This window comes from Chelonia mydas, chromosome 4, assembly GCF_015237465.2.
Source record: "Chelonia mydas isolate rCheMyd1 chromosome 4, rCheMyd1.pri.v2, whole genome shotgun sequence".
In the NCBI taxonomy this organism is placed as follows: Eukaryota; Metazoa; Chordata; order Testudines; family Cheloniidae; genus Chelonia; species Chelonia mydas.
Window position 1 is genome coordinate 84,468,720 of NC_057852.1, and position 21,186 is coordinate 84,489,905.

Consider the following 21,186-nt stretch of genomic DNA (forward strand, 5'->3'; position numbering starts at 1 on the left):
ATATAACCACACAAATTATGCTCAGTGGGGATTTGTGTACTCAGCAGAAATAAACCAGCTCCCTCTGGAGGTACTTGAAGAGCTCCATAGAGGCAACTGGGTTATGAAAGTTTCCAACCACAGATTCAGTCAGGTAGATCCAGACCACTCTAAAGAGTGACTCAATGCCACTGTTAAAAGAGGAGGAGGAGGAATTATAGGTATCACAAGGCTAACACCACCAAAGAAAAGATGTACACTATAAATGCTTCCTAAAGAAATGGAAGGGTTTTTTCATTCACTGTAGGAACTCCACCTCCCAAAGCGACAGTAGCTAGCTCAACGGACTCATTCATCTGTCGACATAGCTGCATAAGCACTGGGGATTAGGTTGGCATAGCTATGGCGCTCAGGGTTGTGAATTTTTCACACCCTTGTGTGCTGTAGTTATGTCAACCTAACTTTTACATACAGACCAGGCATCAGTTTGATTTATTTAAAATATTTATCAGTTAAGTAAGCTTTTTGTGACTTCTGAATCATTTCAATACAAGTATTAGCAAAAGTCTTTCACAAATACAGGATAAATAGCATACCTTTGAACATTATTCTGTTGCCATGTCAGCTGAGTATAGCATTGGTTTAACTGGTGCATTATAAGGTGCACTTGTGGAGATGCAACATTACTGGGCATCACACTGTAAGGGCCTGTAAGCAGAGTCTGTAGTAGACAAGAGAGGGTCTGTGGAAAGAAAAAAATGCTGGTCACCAAAACTTCTGAAGTCAGCTGAATTAATCCTGAAAGATTTAGAGAAAAAAACACCACCACTACAATATATAGCATATAGAGTAATATGATACCAGAATAAATGCTTTTGATATTTACCTGCTGATCCTGCATCAAAGTCTGACAAATACGGACACTAAATTCAAGCTGTTTCTTTAATTGGTTAATCTGCTCTTGCCATTGTTCCTTCTCCTCCACATAAGAGAGTTCAGACATCCACTTAAGGTTTTCTTGCCGTCGCATGCTAATATTCTGTTGTTGCCTTGTCTTAGCCAATGGACGGTAATTCCCATCTGCAGAAAGAGGGCGGCGATTCTTCCATCTGGGGAAAAGGTAGTGTCAGATTTCTTGAAAGTCAAAATAAACTTTGCAAATTTCAACTCTCTCCTCTTACAAAGCGTTCATAGTTTCAGTTCTAGGTAAACTGTAAACAATTAATTAATACCACCAACACTTTTTGGCATGAGCAGTTTCAGTTTCTTATTCAAGAAACTTACCCATTAGCACAAAAAAAAAAACTACTTTAACTTTTAAATTAAGTATGAGTTGGAGAACTGGCTGATGAGATTGACATCTAGGAATTCAGTATCTTCTGTTGCAGCTCTTCTCTTCTTACATCTCATATGGCAAGACTAACTTGTGAGTAAAGAATTTATCCTTCTAATTTCCACATATACTCACATACTTTTATAGCTTATTCGTTGTAAGACAGCATGGGAGCCAAACAGAATATTTGCTGGGGTCATATTGGTGGCATTGTAAAATCATGCAAAACTGAAGAAGTGTGCTCAGCAAGAATATGGGAACAAAGACACTAAAGATGCAACTGTATATGACAACTATTAATATACCACCCTCCACAAATGGGTTTGAACAAATGGCCAACCAGTGGAGTGTTTCCATCACTAAAATCAGCTAGTGCCCCATGGGGCTAAAGAGTAACTAATGTTATATCTTTTTAAAAAGTTGATAAAGGTGATCTTGGGAATTATAGACCTATAAACCTTTCTTAAGTACCACAAAAATTAGTAGAAGTGATCATTAAAAAAAGAACCATAAAATACCTACACAAACATGCTAGGATAGGGCACAGCTTCTGTAAAGGCAAATAATGTCTCTAATCCAGCGGTCAGCAACCTTCCATAGGGACATGCTGGCTGCCGCTTCCCACAGCTCCTGCTGGCCGCTAACAGCGAACTGCGGCCACTAGGAGCTGCAGGGGGCCATGCCTGCAGACGATCAACGTAAACACAATGCCTCGTGGCCCGCCTTCGGACTATCCTGATGGACCGTGTGTCGAAGGTTGCCAACCCCTGCTCTAATCTATTAGAATTCTTTGAGTAAGTCAACAAAACAGGAAGGCAAACTGGCTGATATGATTTATTTTGAAGTTCAAAAAGCCTTTGAAAAAGTCCCTTAACAAGAGGCTACGAAGGAAACTAATTAGTCATGTAATGAGAAAGTGCTGTCATTGGATTAAAAACTGGCTAAGAAACAACCAACCAAAAAAAAATAAATGGTTAATTTTCAACATGATAGAAGTTAGTATGGAACATTTAGGGGCACCCAAGTGTTAAAACTGATGTTTAATGAAAAAAGTGTTGAACAATGAAGTGGCAAAATTTGCAGAACAGATCAAATTATTTAGATTAGTCAAAACTAGTAGAGACTGAGGAACATGAGGTGAATGAACAGCTTGATTGCAGATGAAATCCACTGTTGATTACACAAGTTGGAAGGAATAATTTGAACTACTCAAACACTGCACATAGCTAGTTTAGAATCAAGCTATAACCTCTTGACAAAAAAGATTTGATTAGGTGCCGCAGTTGACAGCTCAGTGAAAACCTCTTTTCCTCAGCAATAGTCGAAGAAGACATTTTGTTATCAGCTTTCTCTGTATAAAAACTGAAACACTATTTTATAAAACTTACCCTAGTATCAGACCAAAATTAAATAACGCTACTAACCTATCTTTATTTTCCGTAACACAATATGTACTTTGATCGTTGTTATGGGGATACATGGAGAAATTGTCATTAGAACTGGACTCTTGTTCTTCCTCCTCCTCTTCTGCCTGAACAAGTCCATCAGAAAGATAACCATCTCCATCTTCTTCATCTAGCACACACTGGGTAGAACCTCCCCATGTTGCCACTGTTCTAGTGAACATTAGACATTAAAAGATACGGTCAATCTGCCATTAACAAAGGATAACAGCTAAAATCAGAATACTAACAGTAAATTTAGAAATTTTATATGCCAATTATATCTACAAGTTGCATCAAAATGAATTTTGCAAACCTCATACCAATGCAGAGACAGTCAACTAATTTATAAAGAACTACTTGTGTTTGAACTTTGTAACTTATCAGAGAAACTTTTCAATTTGTTTGGATTCATAGACATAGCCAGAAGGGACCACTGTGATCATCTACAAAGTCCTCCTGTATTACACAGACCACAGGACTTCCCTGAATCAACTCTTGTTTGAATTAGAGCATTTCTTTTAGAAAAACAGTGTTGATTTAACACTTGAAAAGAAACCATTCTTTCAAGCTGGAATCAACCCAACAACTTAAGGATATCCTTCCAAACATGCTAAAGTCCTGCCAGTTGAGCTATTGAAGGACAACCTAGTATTTTAGGTATTTGACAGCATTTTTCATACAGCCCTTTTTCCTTGTTTATATGGGTTTTTCCCAAGTAATGGAGAAAAAAAGAGAAAAAGCATTTTGAAAAATATCAAAACCCCAACAAAATGGCAGGAAGCTCACAGGCAAGTGGGTATATCTCAGAAAACTTTTAGGTAATGTTTTGAAAATGACTAGATTATAAATTTACAGTATGCCTTTAAAATTAAGAAAACAGTTTACTACTTTTTCTATTAAACACTGGATGTGGAATTTTGTTCCAAGTAAACAGAATTAAAAGAGTTTCTTACTAATTTATTTTTAAATTGAATACCTGTGAGACATTGTTCACAACAAATGTGAAATATACAGTAAATGATTCCAGACTCCAAAGGTAAGACCATTTAAAGTGGGGGGGGACGGGGGGACGGGACACTCATGCTCTTACTTTTCCATCCTACTTTGTTGTGGAGTACATTGGGTCTCTGATCCATCACTTTTAACAGATGCAGCAACAGTAGATGTGGTTTCTGCCAGATCTCTTCTCCTCTGGTGTTCAGCCATTAAAGCTTCAAGCTGCTTTCTTCTCTGTCGTAACTCTTCCCTTAAAATCTCATGCCTACGCATCTCAGACCATAGCTATTTGAAATAAAATAGTTTGATCCATTTCATTTTCCACATTTAACTATATTCAAAATCATTAAACTAACAAATTAGGCAAAGCTATGGTTTTTCAAAATTAATTTGATGTGACTATATAGCAGAACAAGCAAAATTAAGAAAAAAACCTAAATTTCAGCTTGACAAACCTATGATCTAAGTTTCACCTTTTATGTTGTAAGAACAGAATGCAAGTTATGTCAACAAAAGTGAGGCTGATAAAATGATGATTCTCCTGTAATATTAAGAGGTGATCAGGACTGGGGCCACATGTGCAAAGGGCTGCACAAACTCAAAAAATAGTCTCTGCCCTGAACACCTTAAAATCTAAAAAGATAAGCAACATAAGAAAGTGGGGAGAGAAGAATCCAATCAAATTGTTTATATTCATACTCTAGAAGAATAATGAAAGTGTATGGTCTCCATTTATCACTCAAGCTAACCATCATTAACTCGCTGATTTCTTACAGATGTCAAGGCAGAATAGGATCTTGAGGAGGAATTTGAAAGAAAAAGTGGTAGTGGTTTTATGGATCACTTCATGAGCATAGGAAGCATGAATGAAGGGACAGATGTTTCTGCAAGAAGCTGTGGCCCTAGCCTCTCCCCGGCTATATAAGGACAGGTCCCCACTCCTCTCATTTCCTTCGCACAAAATGTCCAGAATACAAACGCCAATCCAGAAGGGAAGGAGGATAGGTTGTGGAATACATTGCATCACCAATATACAGAGGACCAAGTGGCAGCCGTGCAAATGTCAAATATAGAAACATGTAAGTCCCAGGATATTAGAGACACAAAGTGGGTGACGTAATATCTATTATTGGACCAACTTCTGTGGGTGTGAGAGACAAACTCTGTGTAAGATTGTCTTTCTCACCAACAGAAGTTGGTCTAATAAAGGATTACCTTACCCACCTTCTCTCTCCAATTTGCAAACATTGCTTAGAAATGCCACTGAGTTTGCCTGGGCCTTCATGGAATGAGCTTGCACGTGTTGAGGCGGCACAGTCTGAGCTACTTCGTATGCTGTCAGGATACAGGAAGTTATCCACCTGGAAATCACTTGTGAAGAGATCACTTGCCTCTTCATTTGGTCCACATACGAAAAACAGATGAAATGAAGAATGGAAAGGTTTAGTCCTATCCAGACAAAAAACTAAACGATCGCCTGACATCCAATATGTGAAGGTGCTGCTCATCTGGGGTTGAGTACAGCTCAGGGAAGAACCCTGGTAGATACATAACTTGGTTCAAAAGAAACTGAGAAACCTCTTTAGATAAAAACTTAAAATGTGGCTGCAAAGTTACTTATGTACAGTTTTCCAAAGACAAAGGAGGCTCTGCTATCAAAGCCCGCAACTCTCACACACACACCTTCCAGATGTTTTTGTCAGAAGGGAAGCAGTTTTCTGACAAAGAAGAAGAAAGTGCCAGAGGCTTGAATGGCAGTCTCATAAGAGCCGCTAAGACGGTATCAAGGTCCCACAAAGGGAACCAGTTCTTTAACCAGTGGAGGGAGACAAATGACTCCTTTCAAGAACCTCGCTTCCATGGAGTTCAAACACACTGACTTCCCATGGATAGGTGAATGAAACGTGGAAATCACCGCCAGGTGCACTCTAACAAACTAAGTGCAAGACCAGAAGACTGAAGGTGTAAGCAGGTATACCCAGATATCCTGGATACAAGCCATTTTCAGTTGAATTCCCCAGGCTAAAGACCTGAGGAGGTTGGAGAACTAACATTGTCTTGGCCACGGTGGGGCAATGAGAATGAGGTTCGCATGATCCAATTTCAGCTTGAGAATGATCTGCAGAATAATCGGAATTGGAAGAAAAGCATCCCAGCTCAGGTGAAAAGCATTGCTCATGGAGCCTGGACTGAGACCTCTCAAGAGCAAAAGAGAGACGACTGTCGAAAATCCATAAAGATGGATTACTGGACACTGGGCTTCAGAAACCACTCATGATTCAGGGAGAAATTTCTGCTCAGGTGATCCACCAGGTGATCCTAGAACCCAGGTAAATGATCAGCAATAGGATAATGTTTTCTCCGATGCAAAACTGCCAGAACCCGATGACCTCTTGACATAGCAGGTTGGCGCATGCTCCCTCCTTTCTGTTCACGTAATACCTCACAGTGGTATTGTCAGTAAGGATGTGCATCGCCGAGTCCCTGATGTGATCCTAAAGGGCCTGATTGGCACTGTAGATGGCACAAAGCTCCAGGACATTGACATGCAGAGAAGTTTCCTATTGTGATCACAGGCCTTTCAGCAATCCCAGATGCACTCCCTAACCTACTAAGGAGGCATCGATGGAGACTTAGTGAAGGAAACACCCTGGCACACATTGCCCTGAGCCTCTCACCACCATAAGGACTCGAGGATTGGCAGAGGAAGTCGGACCGGTCCATCCAAGGGTTCAGATGACAAACCAACTTTAGCCACATTTGAAGAGGACGAAGGCGCAACCTGATATATTGGATTACTTATTTGCATGCAGCCACATGGCCTAGCAACCTCAGGCATATACAGACTATTGTTGACGGTTGAGTTCCCTGCAGCTCCAGAGATAGGTGGCAAATCGCATGGAATTGGTCAGTCAGTAGTAACACTCGAACTCAGAGTCTAGTAGGGCCCCAATGAACTTGATTCTTTGAGTTGGAACCAATGTTGACTTTCCACTGTTTAGGATGAGACTTAGATGATCAAGTAAGCGTAGAATGAACTGAACATGAAAGGGGACGTCTTCTCTGGACTTGCTTCTCAGTAACTAATCATCCAGATACAAGAAGATATGAATTCTCTTCCTGAGGTATGCTGTCACCACAATTATGCACTTGTTAACATACCAGGTGGGAGTGGAAGACAGACCACATGGTATACTGATAGTGCTGGTCCAGCATGACTAACCACAGAAACCGCCTGTGGCTTGGGAGCACTGCTACATGGAAATAAGCATCCTGAAGGTCCAGCAAACCAGTTGCAATTTAACACAGGGAGGATAGTTGCTGAGGTGACCAGATGGAATCCCACGTATCTGATGTATTTGTTGAGGTCACAGAGGACATGACTCATCCCTCAGGGGAGTAGAATCCCTGTCCCCAACATTGCAATGGAACCTCCTCTACAGCCCCCAAAGCCAGTAGAGACTGAACCTGCTCCAGGAGCTGTGTCTTGTGGGAGGGGTCCCTGAAGAAGGATGGAGGGGGAACTGTATGGCACAACCCCGGGTAACTGAGTCCCAAACACTAAAAAAAAAAAAATGAGCCAGCCTGACCCTGAACAGGGGTAAAGAAGATAGACTTCTGCTTGGGACATACAAGTCAAAATAGGCGCTTACTGGTTGCCAGTGGAGGACAAGCCAGTCATATACAGAGAGCAATGCCTGCTGATTCGCAATGCGCGTCTGCCAGGAAGAAGAAGTATAAATCTTCCTCCCTATTCCCTCCTGGACTCTGTCTTTAGTACAGATTTATATCTTCACTGTCATTACTGTGGTTACCACAACAGAGTTAGTGGCTGGGTGGGAGCAGAAACCTTCAAAACCCAGCATGGGATTGAAGTATGACTTCTCCGCACACTTTGTCTTAGGAAGTTATGAAGTTGGAGTATGCCAGAGTGTCTTTGCAGATTCCAAGACAGCCTCATTTATCAGACCAGCTATTCTCCCTGAAGCTGATGACTGGAGAAGATCCAGCAGCTTATGTGTATTCTCCTCCATGAATTCAGCCTGGATGCCTATTGTAGCAGACATACACCTAAGAAGGTCCTAATATGCCTTAAAGTCCTCAAACATCAAAGGAGAGCAAGAGCCTGGCATGGCAGAGCTGTCCGGAGATGCTTTTGCTCCACCAATGACAGGTCCTTTCTTGACCCACAGTTGGGATTGGAGGCCCAGACGGACAGGCTCAGAGTCGCCTGTAGCTGAGACAGTTCGGGAATGGAAGCCACCCATGGGATCCGTGATCTTGTTTTGGAGCAGGATGAATAATGGGACCTGAAAGACCAAGGAGTGTCCCAAGGATTCCAAGGAGGCCACTGGAGAAATGGATATGACATTGGTGATCAGTAGACACTGGGCCAAGAGCCCCCCTCTTGACTGCAGAAACTATGCCAACCTCCGTACCGATGGTGAGCCAAGGACAGTCTCTAGCGCCTATCAGACAATGACAAAGGGGAGGACGAGCCGAACCTGGATCTCGAGGAGTCGCAGAGATTCTCTGGTGACAATGGAGCCAGCCACAACTGAGCAAACAAATGACCAGATTCATCTGAAGCCCAACAGAGACAGCATCAATGCCAAAAAGGAATGGGGAATCTGCACTGAGCGAGACACTCCCCCACCCAGTACCAGAAGAGGCACCAGCACCAAGGCCAAGGACCATGGCCGAAGGGGACATCAGCATGGCAGGGGTCTTTGGTGCCAGGCACAGCACTGGCCTCAGTTCCACAGTCTGGGACCTGGGCTGCGGTGCTGATGAACCCAGCAGCTTTACAACCCAGCCAGAATGGGCCAAGGGCACAATGGAAGATGACGCACAGAAGCTACAGCACCTTCAAACTCTTGAACCAGTGGAGAGTCATGGACTGAGAGATAAAGCAGGTCTGATGCCACCTGATACACCTCCAGCATGGAGGCAGTCAGCACTGTTGCAGACATCGTCGGTACCAGACTCACTGGATGCCCATGGCCGGAACCAGAGTTGATGATATGGGCTCTTGCTGATCTTGGCACTGTACCAAGGAGAGGTTAGATGGACCTGTTCCACTGCGCGTGCCAGGAGTATGGTGCTGGTGAACATTCCTCTTAGAAGATGAGAAAGGCTCAGAGAAACTTGGAGTGCTCCATAATTAGTCTTATGGGACATCTTCCTCGCATCACCAAAGGAGGGAGAGCAACGCCTCTTCCTCTTGGAGGAAGCACCAGAGTCCGAATGTGAAGTAGCATCACTTGTTGGTTCTGACACCAACCGCCGAGCAGACAAGGGTCTCAGTGCTGAAGCGAGCCTCTTGCCCTGTTCCAGAAGGTGATGCTTCACCCGTAAGTCTCTTGCCACCTCAGCTCTCTTTTTGAATGACATATAGGTGGAACACCATTCCTTATCATATCCCTCAGCCACAATAAGCACCTCATGTGAGAATCTCTCACACACACAAAAAAAGACAGGCTAGTTTTCTGAGAGTTTTTCCACTAGATTATGAGACCAAAAACGTGAGATGAAAATATCACACAAAGCTTCAACTTAAGGCACAGGCGGTGAAAAAGAACTGAGTGGGAGTCAGGACAGAGCTGCCCTTATATAGCCAGAGGAGGGGCTAGGGCCTTTAATGCACAAATGCTGTCCTTCTGGGCATTGCTAGGCAAAGTTTTCCAGCTTCAGTGCACTGTGCACATGTACACCTACGTGGAATACATGGCTGCATCTACTCAAAGAGAGTAGGATGAAGTAATGGATATGTACGGAGGAGCAAAGTTGTGAAGGACCTTGAAATCAAGAAGACGCTTGAACCTGATGCAGTGAAACAGGGTAGTGGAGGAATTCAAAGGGGAAGGTAATATGGTTACAGCAGCAGGTAAACATAAGTTTTGAATAGTTTTGAGCAGTGTTTTGAATAGATTTGAATGAGGTGATAAAGATGTCAGGGAAGACAGATAAGGTGGTATATTATACAAAGCATAAAGGCAAGCAGGCTGTTCTTGTTGCGAAACAGCTGAACACCTTTCTAGGCAAAGTTTCTGATATCTCTGAAAATATTACTTTGTTTATAAAAAAGGCTATATTTGGAAGTTAAAAATCAAAAGTTACTTGTGGAGTTTTAGAAATATGATCATCACTACATGCTCTTACTGTTATACCAGGACCTCTTTCTTTTTTTTTTTTTTTTTTAAAGTAGAAGGAGACCCACACTGGTTATCAAAAGACAAATTTAACTACATATATATTTGTAAGATGCCTACGTTTAACTTAACCAAATCCCGCTTTTCAAAAGATCTTGGAAACCCAGCCAAATATATTTTTAAAAATTTGAGTTTAAAGCATTAGGACGCAAAACGGTCACCCATAGCTGGGACAGCATCATGTTATTAACCATAGTGTTATGAAAAATATTAAATGGAAAAACATAACTGGTAAATGAAAATGTATAGTTGAAACGCACAGCGACACCTATAGTTAAGGGTGTACAAGCATTTTGTTCTAAAGGATAATTTTTAGACCTCTGTAATTTCTCTCTTTACCCTTTGTTCTGTTCTCATTTTTTGTTTTCGAGTCCCCAGTAAAAAATTTTCAGCCATTTGAGAACAAAAACATGACACAATCCCATCTTGTCTTTATTTATAAAAAAAAACATTTATCCGACCCTGTTAGAAGGCAAAAGCTATAAATCTTGCAAGAATATGCCTTCAATAAGACATCACCTTTTACCTTTTGGTGGTTTAGAGGAAAACCTTTAATTCAGTGACATTACAAGGATTTTAGACAGACAAAATTTCAGTTAATTGATAAAACTAATGATCTGCCAATGTAAACTAAGCAGAGTGTGTGTGTTTACATACAGTGAAATTATCCAGTTATAACATGTCAGGATGGAACAGTGGAGCTGCATTTGCATGCACGAGGCAGATCCCTGGGAAACTAATTTTAAGATGTAAGCATGTGTGAAAGAGTGTCTGTCTCATTCTACATGAACTCCCTGATTGGATGGGTTGTTCTTGGAATCCAGTTTCCTTGGAGATCATTCAAACCCTCTGGTTATAATTCCAAAATCATATCCCTTCTACAGCCAAATTCTGCAATATTTGCTTAAATATTTCCTTTTTTGGCAAATACTTCTTGCTACTAAGGTTCATTGTTTGCTTTCTACAAACAAACACATACGTCTCAACATGTATATAAAAGACTTAAAATCTTTCAAAATATTTAAAAGGTATTTAAGGGTTTGCTTTTTTTAAAAGAGTAACTGACTCACAAGCAAGTCAGAAATGTCAAGTACCTCATTGTCCACTGTTACCGATTCTTCAGGTTCAAGAATAGGATTGCCTGCTGTGCTACTTTCAACAGCTGGTGTTGAAGTAGCAGGTGAGGCTGGTCTATTTGCTTGGCAATTCCCCAAGCTAGCTGACAACTGAAAGAAAAGGAAGATTTTAAAATTAAATAAAATATATATTACTAGAGTAAAACATCATATGTAATAAATTATTGCGTTCTGAAATTTCTACTTATTTCTTACTGTTATTGGATACGGCTATTCCCCGCTCCCTCCAACTACTCATCCCCAACTCAATTTTAGACTTGAGATATCAGCTCAAAGTCAACCTATGCTATGAAGAATAGTCTCAGAACCAACATTACATATACTTCAACCAGCATGCAGCCCATCTTACATTATGATCAATGCTACATATAATATAAATGAAATCAGAAACTTTGTAATCACAAATGAATTTTAAAAACTCAAACCAACATTGTGCAATGTGGTAGAATACTGGTCCCTTTAGCTCTTTTAGTAATTGCAGCATTTTCAACTGCCTAAATGAAACATACTTTTGAAGAAAAGGCAACATCTTGTTAAGTACACAAAAATTAACAAACTTTGCAAAGTTTGGTAAGGTGGGCTCATCTGAACTTCTGTCTTAATGCAGCCAAATATAAAGTCACCTTCACAAGATGAGACATTACTCTGGAATGCAGGGGTTCTGAAAAGGACTTAAGGTTCATAGTAAGTAAGCTAATGACCATGAGTTTCCAGTGAGATTACGTAGCTAAAAGGGCAAATGCAATCCTTGCACCTATAAGAAGGAGATCACCACACAGGAGCAGGGAGGCAGAACCTAGCTCTGTATATGGCAGTACTGAGACCATTACTAAAATACCATGTCCAGTTCTGGTGTCACCACTTCTGAATGAATACTGAAAAATTTGAAAGAGTTCAGAAAGGAGCTACAAGAACAATCTGAAGTCTGAAAAACATGCCTTATATAGTGAGCCCTGGTCTACACTAGAAGTTGAGGTCGAATTTAGCAGCATTAAATCGATTTAACCCTGCACCCGTCCACACGACAAAGCCCTTTTTTTCGACTTAAAGGGCTCTTAAAATTGATTTCCTTACTTCACTCCCGACAAGGGGATCAGTGCTGAAATCGGCCTTGCCGGGTCAAATTTGGGGTACTGTGGACGCAATTAGACGGTATTGGCCTCCCGGAACTATCCCAGAGTGTTCCATTGTGACCACTCTGGAAAGCGTTCTCAACTCAGATGAACTAGCCAGGTAGACAGGAAAAGGCGTGCGAACTTTTGAATTTCATTTCCTGTTTGGCCAGCGTGGCAAGCTGCAGGTGAGTGCAGAGGTCATCAGCAGAGGTGACCATGATGGAGTCCCATAATTGCAAAAGAGCTCCAGCATGGACCAAACGGGAGGTACGGAATCTGATCGCTGTATGGGGAGAGGAATCCGTGCTATCAGAACTCCGTTCCAGTTTTCAAAATGCCAAAACATTTGTCAAAATCTCCCAGGGCATGAAGGACAGAGGCCATAACAGGGACCCGCAGCAGTGCCACGTGAAACTTAGAGCTGAGGCAAGCCTACCAGAAAACCAGAGAGGCAAATGGCCGCTCCGGGTCAGAGCCCAAAACATGCCACTAACCCAACCATGTTGTTTGACTCCTTCAATGGAGATAGAGGCAACATGGAAGCAGGTTTTGGGGACAAGGAAGCTGATGATGAGGAGGAGGTTGTAGATAGCTCACAGCAAGCAAGCGGAGAAACCGGTTTTCCCGACAGCCAGGAACTGTTCCTCACCCTGGACCTGGAGCCAGTACCTCCCGGACCCGCCAGGCGGAGAAGGGACCTCTGGTGAGTGTGCGTTTTAAAATAGTATACATGGTTTAAAAGCAAGCATGCTTCATGATTAATTTGCCCTGGTATTCGCGGCCAGTACAGCTACTGGAAAAGTCTGTTAACGTGTCTGGGGATGGAGCAGAAATCCTCCAGGGACATCTCCATAAAGCTCTCCTGGATGTACTCCCAAAGCCTTTGCAAAAGGTTTCTGGGGACGGCAGCCTTATTCCGTCCACCATGGTAGGACACTTTACCAAGCCAGGCCAGTAGCACGTACTCGGGAATCATTGCAGAACAAAGCATTGCAGTGTATGTTTGCTAGCATTCAAACAACATCCCTTCTTTATCTCTGTGTTATCCTTAGGAGAGTGATATTGTTCATGGTCACCTGGTTGAGGGTGCTTTTCTTAAGGGGACATTCAGAGGTACCCGTTCCTGCTGGGCTGTTTGCCTGTGTCTGAAATGTTCCCCGCTGTTAGCCACGGGGCGGGGGGAGGAATTAGCCACGCGATGGGGGGAGGCGAAATGCGACCTTGTAATGAAAGCACATGTGCTATGTATGTAATGTTAACAGCAAGGTTTATCATGAAAGAGTGTACCCATTGTTCTATAAACTGTGTCATTTTAAATACCACTGTCCCTTCTTTTTTTCTCTACCAGCTGCATGTGTTTCAAGGACCACAGGATCTTCTCCTTCCCAGAGGCTAGGGAAGATTAGAAGGCGAAAAAAAAACGCACTTGCGATGAAATGTTCTGAGCTCATGCTGTCCTCCCACACTGACAGAGCACAGACGAATGGGTAGAGGCAGACAATGTCAGAGTGCAGGAAAGCACAAAATGACCGGGAGGAGAGGTGACCGGCTGAAGAGAAGGCTGAAGGTGATCGGTGGCAGCAGTGTAATGAGAGAAGGCAGGATTCAATGCTGAGGCTGCTGGAGGATCAAACTCATATGCTCCAGCGTATGGTTGAGCTGCAGGAAAGGCAGCTGGAGCACAGACCGCCACTACAGCCCCTGTGTAACCAAACGCTCTCCTCCCCAAGTTCCATAACCTCCTCACCCAGATGCCCAAGAACACGGTGGGGGAGCCTCTGGCCACGCAGCCACTCCACCCTAGAGGACTGCCCAAGCAACAGAAGGCTGGCATTCAATAACTTAAATTTTAAGCTTTTAAAGTGCTGTGTGGCCTTGTCCTTCCCTCCTCCACCACCCCTCCCGGTGATTCTCTCCTCCACCACCCCTCCCAGGCTACCTTGACAGTTATCCCCCTATTTGTGTGATGAATTAATAAAGAATGCATAAATATGAAGCAACAATGACTTTATTGCCTCTGCAAGTGGTGATTGAAGGCGGGAGGGGAGGGGAGGGCGGTTGGCTTACAGGGAAATAGAGTGAACCGAGGGGCGAGGGATTTCCATCAAGGAGAAACAAACAGAACTTTCACACCATAGCCTGGCCAGTCATGAAACTGGTTTTCAAACCTTCTCTGATGTGCACTGAGCCCTCCTGTGCTCTTCTAACCGCCCTGGTGTCTGGCCGCGCATAACCAGCGGCCAGGTGATTTGCCTCAACCTCCCACCCCGCCATAAACGTCTCCTCCTTACTCTCACAGATATTGTGGAGCACACAGCAAGCAGTAATAACAGTGGGAATATTGGTTTCGCTCAGGTCTAAGCGAGTCAGTAAACTTCGCCAGTGCGCTTTTAAACCTCCAAATGCACATTCTACCACCATTCTGAACTTGCTCAGCCTGTAGTTGAACAGCTCCTAACTACTGTCCAGGCTGCCTGTGTATGGCTTCATGAGCCATGGCATTAAGAGGTAGGCTGGGTCCCCAAGGATAACTATAGGCATTTCAACATCCCCAACAGTTATTTTCTGGTCTGGGAATAAAGTCCCTTCTTGCAGCTTTTGAAACAGACCAGAGTTCCTGAAGATGCGAGCGTCATGGACCTTTCCCGGCCATCCCACGCTGATGTTGGTGAAACGTCCCTTGAGATCCACCACAGCTTGCAGCACTATTGAAAAGTACCCCTTGCGGTTTACGTACTCGCCGGCTCGGTGCTCCGGTGCCAAGATAGGGATATGGGTTCCGTCTATGGCCCCACCACAGTTAGGGAATCCCATTGCAGCAAAGCCATCCACTATGACCTGCACATTTCCCAGGGTCACTACCCTTGATATCAGCAGATCTTTGATTGCGTGGGCTACTTGCATCACAGCAGCCCCCACAGTAGATTTGCCCACTCCAAATTGATTCCCGACTGACCGGTAGCTGTCTGGCATTGCAAGCTTCCACAGGGCTATCGCCACTTGCTTCTCAACTGTGAGGGCTGCTCTCATCTTGGTATTCATGCGCTTCAGGGCAGGGGAAAGCAAGTCACAAAGTTCCATGAAAGTGCCCTTATGCATGAGAAAGTTTCGCAACCACTGGGAATTGTCCCAGACCTGCAACGCTATGCGGTCCCACCAGTCTGTGCTTGTTTCCCAGGCCCAGAATCAGCCTTCCACTGCATGAACCTGCCCCGTTAGCACCATGATGCCCGCACTGCCAGGGCCCGTGCTTTGAGAGAAGTCTGTGTCCATGTCCTCATCACTGTCGTCACTGAGCTGACGTCGCCTCCTCGCCCGGTTTCGCTTTGCCAGGTTCTGGTGCTGCATATACTGCTGGATAATGCGCGTGGTGTTTAATGTACTCCTAATTGCCAAAGTGATCTGAGCAGGCTCCATGCTTGCCGTGGTATGGCGTCTGCACAGAAAAAAAGGCATAGAACGATTGTCTGCCGTTGCTCTGACAGAGGGAGGGGCGACTGACGACATGGCTTACAGGGTTGGCTTACAGGGAATTAAAATCAACAAAGGGGGTGGCTTTATATTAAGGAGAAACAAAAACAACTGTCACACAGAATGGCCCCCTGAAGGACTGAACTCAAAATCCTCGGTTTAGCAGGCCAATGCTCAACCCACTGAGCTATCCCTCCCCCCGGTATTTCAGGCAGGACTGAATCTCCATTAAACTTTTCAAGGTGCCCCTGACAGACCTCACCAAAATGACTGTCGGCTGCTGATTTCACAGAGGGAGGGAGGTAGGGAGGGGGGGGGAGCAAATGAATACAAAACAAATCTAGTGTATTTCTTGTTTTGATCCACTCCATCTATCTTTTACATCTTTGGCTGGCAGCAGACGGTGCCTGCTCGGCAGAAGATGGTGCAATAAGACTGCCGGCAGGACTAAAGAGAATGACCTGGTCGAGTCACTCCTATTTTAGTCCCTGCACCCATGTCTGCCCAGGCGCTCCTGACCAACCTTACCGAGGCAGCCAGGAGCTCCTCGGACATGACGATGATGGTTATCAGGCCTATTCATAGATATTAAGGTCAGAAGGGACTATTATGATCATCTAGTCCGACCTCCTGCACAACGCAGGCCACAGAATCTCACCCACCCACTCCTGCAAAAAAACCTCTCACTTATGTCTGAGCTATTGAAGTCCTCAAATTGTGGTTTAAAGACTTCAAGAAGCAGAGAATCCTCCAGCACGTGACCCGTGCCTCATACTACAGAGGAAGGCGAAAAACCTCCAGGGCCTCTTCAAATCTGCCCTGGAGGAAAATTCCTTCCCGACCCCAAATATGGCGATCAGCTAAACCCTGAGCATATGGGCAAGATTCACCAGCCAGATACGACAGAAAATTCTTCCCTGGGTAACTCAGATCCCACCCCATCTAACATCCCATCATAGGCCATTGGGCCTATTTACCATGAATATTTAAAGATCAATTAATTACCAAAATCATGTTATCCCATCATACCATCTCCTCCATAAACTTACCGAGTTTAATCTTAAAGCCAGATAGGTCTTTTGCCCCCACAGCTTCCCTTGGAAGGCTATTCCAAAACTTCACTCCTCTGATGGTTAGAAACCTTCGCCTAATTTCAAGTCTAAACTTCCCAGTGACCAGTTTATATCCATTTGTTCTTGTGTCCACATTGGTACTAAGCTTAAATAATTCCTCTCCCTCTCCGGTATTTAGCCCTCTGATATATTTATAGAGAGCAATCAGATCTCCCCTCAACCTTCTTTTAGTTAGGCTAAACAAGCGAAGCTCCTTGAGTCTCCTTTCATAAGACAGGTTTTCCATTCCTCGGATCATCCTAGTAGCCCTTCTCTGTACCAGTTCCAGTTTGAATTCACCCTTCTTAAACATGGGAGACCAGAACTGCACACAGTATTCCAGTGAGGTTTCACCAGTGCCTTGTATAATGGTACTAAAACCTCCTTATCCCTACTGGAAATACCTCTCCTGATGCATCCCAAGACCGCATTAGCTTTTTTCACAGCCATATCACATTGGCGGCTCATAGTCATCCTGTGATCAACCAATACTCCAAGGTCCTTCTCCTCCTCCGTTACTTCTAATTGATGCATCTCCAGCTTATAACTAAAATTCTTGTTATTAATCCCTAAACGCATGACCTTGCACTTCTCACTATTAAATTTCATCCTATTACTATTACTCCAGTTTACAAGGTCATCCAAATCTTCCTGTATGATATCCCGGTCTCTCTCTAAACTGGCAATACCTCCCAGCTTTGTATCATCCGCAAACTTTATTAGCACACTCCCACTTTTTGTGCCGAGGTCAGTAATAAAAAGATTAAATAAGATCCCTGAGGAACTCTACTGGTAACCTCCCTCCAGCCTGACAGTTCACCTTTCAGTAGGACCCGCTGTACTCTCCCTGTTAACCAATTCCTTATCCACCTTTCAATTTTCATATTGATCCCCATCTTTTCCAATTTAGCTAATAATTCCCCCATGTGGCACGGTATCAAACGCCTTACTGAAATCTAGGTAAATCAGATCCACTGCGTTTCCTTTGTCTAAAAAAATCTGTTACTTTCTCAAAGAAGGAGATCAGGTTGGTTTGACATGATCTACCTTTTGTAAAACCATGTTGTATTCTGTCCCATTTACCATTGACCTCAATGTCCTTAACTACTTTTTCCTTCAAAATTTTTTCCAAGACCTTGTATATGACAGATGTCAAACTAACAGGCCTGTAGTTACCTGGATTACTTTTCTTCCCCTTTCTTAAAAATAGGAACTATGTTAGCAATTCTCCAACCATATGGTACAACCCCTGAGTTTATAGACTCATTAAAAATTCTTGCTAATGGGCTTGCAATTTCATGTGCCAATTCCTTTAATATTCTTGGATGAAGATTATCTGGGCCCCCCGATTTAGTCCCATTAAGATGTTCAAGTTTGGCTTCTACCTCGCATTTGGTAATCTCTACCTCCGTATCCTCATTCCCATTTGTCATGCTACCATTATCCCTAAGATCCTCTTTAGCCTTATTAAAGACTGAGGCAAAGTAATTGTTTAGATATTGGGCCATGCCTAGATTATCCTTGACCTCCACTCCATCCTCAGTGTTTAGCAGTCCCACTTCTTCTTTCCTTGTTTTCTTCTTATTTATATGACTATAGAACCTTTTACTATTGGTTTTAATTCCCTTTACAAGGTCCAACTCTACTTGACTTTTAGCCTGTCTCACTTTATCCCTGCATGTTCTGACCTCAATCATCAGGCCTATTGCACCATCTGCTGCCACAAGGCAATGGGCTGCTGTTGTGTAGCAATGCAGTACGTCTGCCAGCACCCAGGAGATGTAGGGTGACAGTGAGCTGAGCGGGCTCCATGCTTGCCGTGGTATGGCGTCTGCACAGGTAACTCAGGAAAAAAGGCGCAAAACGATTGTCTGCCGTTGCTTTCACAGAGGGAGGGAGGGCCTGACGACATGTACCCAGAACCACCTGCAACAATGCTTTTGCCCCATTAGGCATTGGGATCTCAACCCAGAATTCCAATGGGCAGCGGAGACTGTGGGATAGCTACCCACAGTGCAACGCTCCAGAAGTCGATGCTAGTCTCAGTACTGTGGAAGCACTCCGCCGAGTTAATGCACTTAGAGCATTTTGTGTCGCCACACACACACACACAAGTGACTATATAAAAACGATTTCTAAAAAACAGACTTCTATAAATTTGACCTAATTTAGTAGTGTAGACATACCCTTAAGACGCTCAATATATTGAGTTTATCCAAAAGAGGTGTAAGAAATGAAATGATCATGGTCTACACTACCAGTACATACATAGAGAAGAGATTCTGATCGTAGATGTTGCTAATCTAGTAGGAAAAAGGTATAACGAGATTCAGTGTTTGGAAGCTGAAACTAGACAAAATGTCAGACTAGAAATAAGGTGCAAATATTTAACAGTAACAGTAATTAACCACTGGAACATCTTACGTAGGAATGTGGTGATTTCTCCATCCTTTGAAGTAAAAATAAAGACTGCATATCTTTCTAGAAAGATATGCTATAGCTCATATAGAAGCTACAAGCCTCATCCAGAAATTATCAGGCGAGGTTCTATGGCAAGTGTTACAAAGGAGGTCATACTAGATGATTATAGGTGATCCCTTCTAAGCTTTATCTATAATTATGAATGAGTCAACAAAACCACTGTAAGAACAAAATTCAACATTATGAGCATAAACAACTTGAAGTTCTGAATTTCAATTTTTCTACTAGAAAAACTACTGCTGTGAGAGACATTTGGTGCCCCATTGCCTGATTTATTGTAGTGTAAACATAAACCATCACCACCACCCACGGTGGATCTGTGTCAGCAGACTTGGGCTCACAGGGCTCAGGCTGTGGGACTATACAATTGCAGTGTAAACGTTCAGGTTCAGACTGGAGCCTGAGCTCTGGGACCCTGCAAGGGGAGAGCGTCTCAGAGACCAGGCTCCAGCCCAAGCCTGAACATTTACACTGCAATTTTAATAGCCCCACAGCCCGAGGCAACTGACACAGACCAGTTGTGGATGTTTTACTGCAATGTAGACCATACCCCTGGAGTCTGTGAAGAAGTATACTCTACCTACTTGAAGGTCAGGACAAGCCTTCTGTAATGCTTGGATTTTTTCTTGAATCTCAATCAGTTTCCTTCTTTCTTCTTGAAGTTGTTTAAGTTCCCGCTGCTGCTGCTGAAGTTTAGCTTCATAGAATTTTTCTCTGTAGTAGGAGATATTAGCTGCATATTACTTAGCAAGAGATTTGATGGAATTGTGATCTTTTAAGATAATTAAAAGACAATAAACCTTGCTTTTTCATTCAGTCTCACATCTTGCTGCAATTTGTTGGTGCTAGCTCTGATGTTATTTGGTTGCTGCTTTGCCTCCTCTACTTCAGCCAAAAAGAAGTCACCCGCATTAGATATATCAGCAGTAGTTGCTTCAGGCTCTGTCTCATCATCCTGTAACAGCAGCCATATTTTTCAATTGGTACACTGATATTTGTAATCAACCATATTTTGCCAACAAATCTGGAAAATTTTACCTTTGTGTATTAAGATCACATTTTCTGTTTATATGTAAATAAACACACACAGTACTCCAATATATATTACTCTCCAACTCTAAACTATACAACATAGACAAATCATGCTCCAGCCATATGTGCGTATATATAGTCTATATAGCTGGAGCAACAGTTTACAGATGGAGAGTAATTTACTGGAGTACTATGAACAAAAATATGACAGTTATTGAGGGACAAGAGTGGAGAAGGAATAGCCAGTGGTCACAACCCCATTTTAATGGGGTCACCAGGGCTGGCTTAGACTTGCTGGGGTCCAGAGACAAAGCCCAAGCCCCACCACCCAGGGCCAAAGCCCAAGCCTCAGGGCTTTGGCCCTGGGACTCAGGTTATAGGTCCCCTGCCTGGGGCTGCAGCCCTTGGTCTTCGGCTTTGGCACCCCCACCACGGCAGAGCTCAAGTGGGCTCAGGCTTCAGTCCCCCCTCCTGGGATCGTGTAGTAATTTTTGTTGTCAGAAGGGGTTTGCAGTGTAACTAAGCTTGAGAACCCTGGAATAGGCGATTGCCTATTTAATCGTTGTCCTATTGAGATCCTGGAAAATATTCTATACACTTAACCAGAAACCAAGCTGTGCCTGAAAGACACAAATTTAAAAACAATTTAAAATAAAGTGCCCTTTATGTAGCTTAAAAGCCCCATTTTCTTGGCTTTTGATATTTTTTTCCCCCATCTCATCTAAATTTAGAAATTTTTGGCTTAATCTAAAAGGCTATGAGGCTGAAACATCCATTCCTGTTGCTGTCCAAGATGAACATTCTGAATCAAGAACCAGGTAAAACAGAGGGATTATGGAAGCCAGAGCAGAGAGATCTGCATATTCACAATACA

The 21,186-nt window shown here is 43.2% G+C and overlaps 1 protein-coding gene across 37 annotated transcripts in view; it reads right to left on the minus strand.

The window, feature by feature from the left end:
• Positions 1 to 21,186, minus strand: part of PCM1 (pericentriolar material 1) — an 88,643-nt gene that overhangs the window by 31,824 nt on the left and 35,633 nt on the right. For 34 of the 37 annotated variants that reach the window (XM_043546140.1, XM_043546136.1, XM_037897678.2 and 31 more), the window contains 7 exons: positions 20,081 to 20,235; positions 19,865 to 19,994; positions 11,060 to 11,191; positions 3,848 to 4,038; positions 2,737 to 2,928; positions 866 to 1,088; positions 576 to 721 (listed from right to left, as the gene is read on the minus strand). In XM_043546140.1, the coding sequence (XP_043402075.1) occupies positions 576 to 721; positions 866 to 1,088; positions 2,737 to 2,928; positions 3,848 to 4,038; positions 11,060 to 11,191; positions 19,865 to 19,994; positions 20,081 to 20,235 (1,169 nt within the window). The remainder of the gene's footprint in view (positions 1 to 575; positions 722 to 865; positions 1,089 to 2,736; positions 2,929 to 3,847; positions 4,039 to 11,059; positions 11,192 to 19,864; positions 19,995 to 20,080; positions 20,236 to 21,186) is intronic. The other 3 variants (XM_037897677.2, XM_043546148.1, XM_043546135.1) reach the window with 1 other exon arrangement.